The 3,762-nt window shown below is 31.6% G+C and overlaps 1 protein-coding gene across 4 annotated transcripts; it reads right to left on the bottom strand.

The window, feature by feature from the left end:
• Positions 1-645: 645 nt before the first annotated feature.
• Positions 646-3,006, bottom strand: LOC112012312 (uncharacterized; the record flags this gene model as incomplete). Of its 4 annotated transcripts, none has more annotated exon segments than XM_065777637.1 (5): positions 646-780; positions 888-999; positions 1,115-1,280; positions 1,452-1,671; positions 2,634-3,006. In XM_065777637.1, coding segments are annotated over 3 exon segments (267 nt in total), but the record flags the coding sequence as incomplete, so codon positions are not given.
• Between the last annotated feature and the right edge of the window lie 756 nt (positions 3,007-3,762).

Here is a 3,762-nt window from a genome sequence, read left to right as displayed (position 1 = left end):
TCTACACCAGAATAATAAGTGAAGCAGGAAAAGTAAGTACAAAAGTATAGAAATGACCTATTTCTATTTCTTAAGAATTTGCAGCGCGCATTATTTCTAATTTCACCATCATCATACTTAACATGCATGTATTGAATAATGTAAAGCACACCGAATGATAAAAGTCATGGATGCATGACCCTTTTTATAAGGTATCTTTTCACTTAAAAGTGATTCCCTATTTTTCTCTTCTAGACTATTTCACCATTATATCCACTATCTTCACCTGGCCAGCCCTCAAAATCCAAAAGTTTTTTCTACTGCACTACTTGTTGATCAATAGTTGAAAGATGTCAACAGAGAAGAAAAAATTGGATGTTTGCATCATATAAATTACGATACCATATTATTCCAAGCAGTAAAGTTGAAAAGGTGTCACTTTAACATTCACAACAAATGGGTTCTTTGAGTTCTTTCCAGAAAACTCAGATCTCTCCAACTAAAAAGCATTCCCAAGAAAGTAGGAAAGTGCAAGAATCTCAAATGCGCTTATGGATCTGGTTCCAAAAAATATTGGATTACCTGTTAATTTCAGCAAAGTTCAAAACCAAGTAAAGCCTGTAACCCCAGAAATTTCTGATAATGCTAGCATGAGATGATGTTTACCTTTGATGTATTGGTTACATTTTGAGCTGTTGAGCGGCTACTAATACTATTCACAGGTTGCCAAGTCTTTTCATTGCCTGATTCCCTCACATGTAAGAGATCCATGGAAGGAAGAATGCTGGATGGGAGATTCAGCTGCAAAATTTACAGAGTGAAAAATGTCACATCATCTTGATAATAAAAAAATAAAAAAGATAAAGCACATGAATATATACCAGACAAAGAATTCTAAGCCTGTGTACCTTAGTTAATGACAATGTAGGAAATGATACTCCTATGAAGAAACCCAAAACTACTCCAACAAAAGTAGTTACGATAAGCCTCATCGTCTCGTTTGGCTTTCTGCTAACTGCACTGCAGTGAAGAAGATTCATATATTATATAAAGAAACTTCTTATCATAACTTAAAACGCCTCTTAAATTTCTCAAAATATCTTTCTAGTAATATATGCCAGCAGTAATACTGAACCTGCGTGAAAGGATTCCCATTTTATTTACAATCTTCTGACTGTATATTCACCAAAAAAAACAGCTGCAACAAAGAAAGCAGGGCGGCTGATCTGCATTATCTAACAAGTTTTGAGTTGCCAGTCCTCCATGAAAGTAACAGAGACCCTCATGAAAGGAACCAATACCTGCCACACATTTTTTATAAAAGGAAGATAAGTTTAGGTATTGCACCATATGAATCCAAACATTCAGTGAAAGATAAAACAAAATAATAGCAGCAGTAAAATTTTAATCTAAGTGTGAATTAATTACGTAGCATTTAATGGAGAGAAAAAAAAGCATATAAGAATACATACTTTGAGGTTAAAAAATCTTATGAACTTTTGGGTGGTACTCACAAGTGACAATCCAAAGTTGTTATCTAATTTAATTATATCACAAAGTTTGGAAGCTCATTTAAAGTGCTCTTCTCACAACCCAGAGTTGCTACAGAACATAATTTTATCACAAACTTCAGAAGCTTATATAAGAAGCTCTCTCTCTCCCCGGGGTCTTGGTGTTGTGTAATCCCAAAACCTGAGTAAGAAACATTAAATAGTAGTAGAGCACTGCCACACAGGTGCAAAACACTTCTCTTTGGACGCAAAAAATAAAGCAAATTCTACACTCAAGCCCAGCAAGTAGCCCTTGTTCAAACATAGTATGAGTGAAACCATGAGCAAGTAACCATGTGTTTCTCCCTTATGACCCTCTACAAGCTACTCTACCAATCAAGCAACCATGTGCTGCCCTAGTCAAAAAGCCTATAACCCAGGAACAAACACAAATTAAGCCATGCCATTACTCCACAAATTATGTAACCTTGTGCCCATTTTGACTTATACCCAAATCTCTTAATTAAATCACAGAAACCCATTACCCCAGGTAATTGTATCCTCATTAAGACAAAATAAAAAAACTGGGGCTTGCTTACATTGAAAGATAGTACAAAATGACCAACAACAAAATACTCTCCATTAAGTTAGCTCAAAAATTATAAAAAAATCCAATCATTATTTTTGTCTTAGTAATTACCTATACTATTATAGCTTCAATTTTAAAGTAGATACTTGAGAAACAAACACATGGCACAAGAACCCAACAGCAACTTTAATTCAAAAACCAAAAAATAAAATAAAATAAAATCTCAAACCACTTAGAAACCCAGCAGTCAAATTTTTTTTTTTTTTTTAAATCTAATCTTTATTTTTACTTCAATAATAGATAATTTGAAGAACTCAATAAGTGACAGCTTCTTATAGATTGTAGAGAAAACTAACAAACAAACAAACAAACAAAACAAAAGAGTAAACTTGGAACCCAAATCAAAGCAAAACAGTAGTACCAAGAATATACCTCAACTGAGTAAAGGTTTTTCACTTTCTTTGCTGGGTTTCAAGCAAGGAAAACAAATTCCTTCTAAATTACAGAATCCTAACTGAGCAACCAAACACAAACACAAGCTAATTTTTAAATAATAATAAAAAAAAAAGACGAACCTGGAATAACCCAAATAGCCGGAACAAGATCCGGGTATGGGAAACCGTTAGGAAAAGTTTGAGAATCACGAGAAAAACCACTTCCGCTGGAAAAACGAAATCTGGAAAAGCCTTTTCGTTTGTGAACAAAAAAAAATATATGTTATTAACGAGTAAAGGCTAGAGAATTTTAATGGGCAGAGAGGAAAGGGAATAGAATCTGTGTATAACAATAAGCTCTGTGAGAGAGAGAGAGAGATGGGATTTTGGTTTCTGAAAAATTCTTTTGTTTGGTTTCTTCTCAACTTTCAAGTTTGGTTGGGTTGGTGGTGTGGTGTACTTGTAAAGATGTGTAATTGTTGTTATTAAGCTTTGTTGTAGTGCTTGTGCTTTATGAATTTATATTTAGATTCATTCATACACACAGTCCTGGGATTTGGTATTTAATATTTTACTATGTATTTTTTTTTTTTTTTTACCAAATAGGAAAAATACCAAGAAGGTAAAGAAACAAGGACATTATTCTTATCGAAATAAATATCTTTTTTTTTTTTTAGAAAGTTATCTAAATAAATCTTATTTATAAAAAATAAAAATAAATAAAAAAAAGATAAGGTAACTCCAACTCTAGTAGTTATATTATTATGATGGATTTAAAAAATAGTAAATAAATAAATAAAGAAACATGTTGTTCACTCTTTGTTTATTGAATTGAGATTAGATTATATGTTAATTTATTGCTTATTTGTGTTTATTTTTCTTACTATTTGTGACACTCACGTGAGTTACTTACTTATTTTATTTAATTTTTGTTTATTTTTCTACTATTTGTAGGTCTCGTATGAATCATCTACTTTCTTTATTTAAGTTTAAGTTTTACCTTTAAAATACATTTTATTCAAAAAGTTTTCAACAAAAAACTAAATAAATTGTTCCTAAACAAACACGAATCATTAAAAAAAAAAAAAAGTGTTATGTGCACGGCACTTTCACAACAATTTATAAGTTGTAAGTTGTTATTGGTTTAAATTTAAATCTACCATTAAAATCACTTTTTTCCCACCAATAACAACCTGTAACAACCTGCCATTTATAATTTGTTATAAAAGTGTGATGAAACGTTGTAAACATAACATTTCTCTTTAAAAAA

Source organism: Quercus suber, unplaced genomic scaffold (assembly GCF_002906115.3).
Source record: "Quercus suber isolate HL8 unplaced genomic scaffold, Cork oak 2.0 scaffold_160, whole genome shotgun sequence".
NCBI lineage: Eukaryota > Viridiplantae > Streptophyta > Magnoliopsida > Fagales > Fagaceae > Quercus > Quercus suber.
The sequence above is the reverse complement of the archived record's forward strand: the minus strand, read 5'-3'. Positions and strand labels throughout refer to the sequence as shown.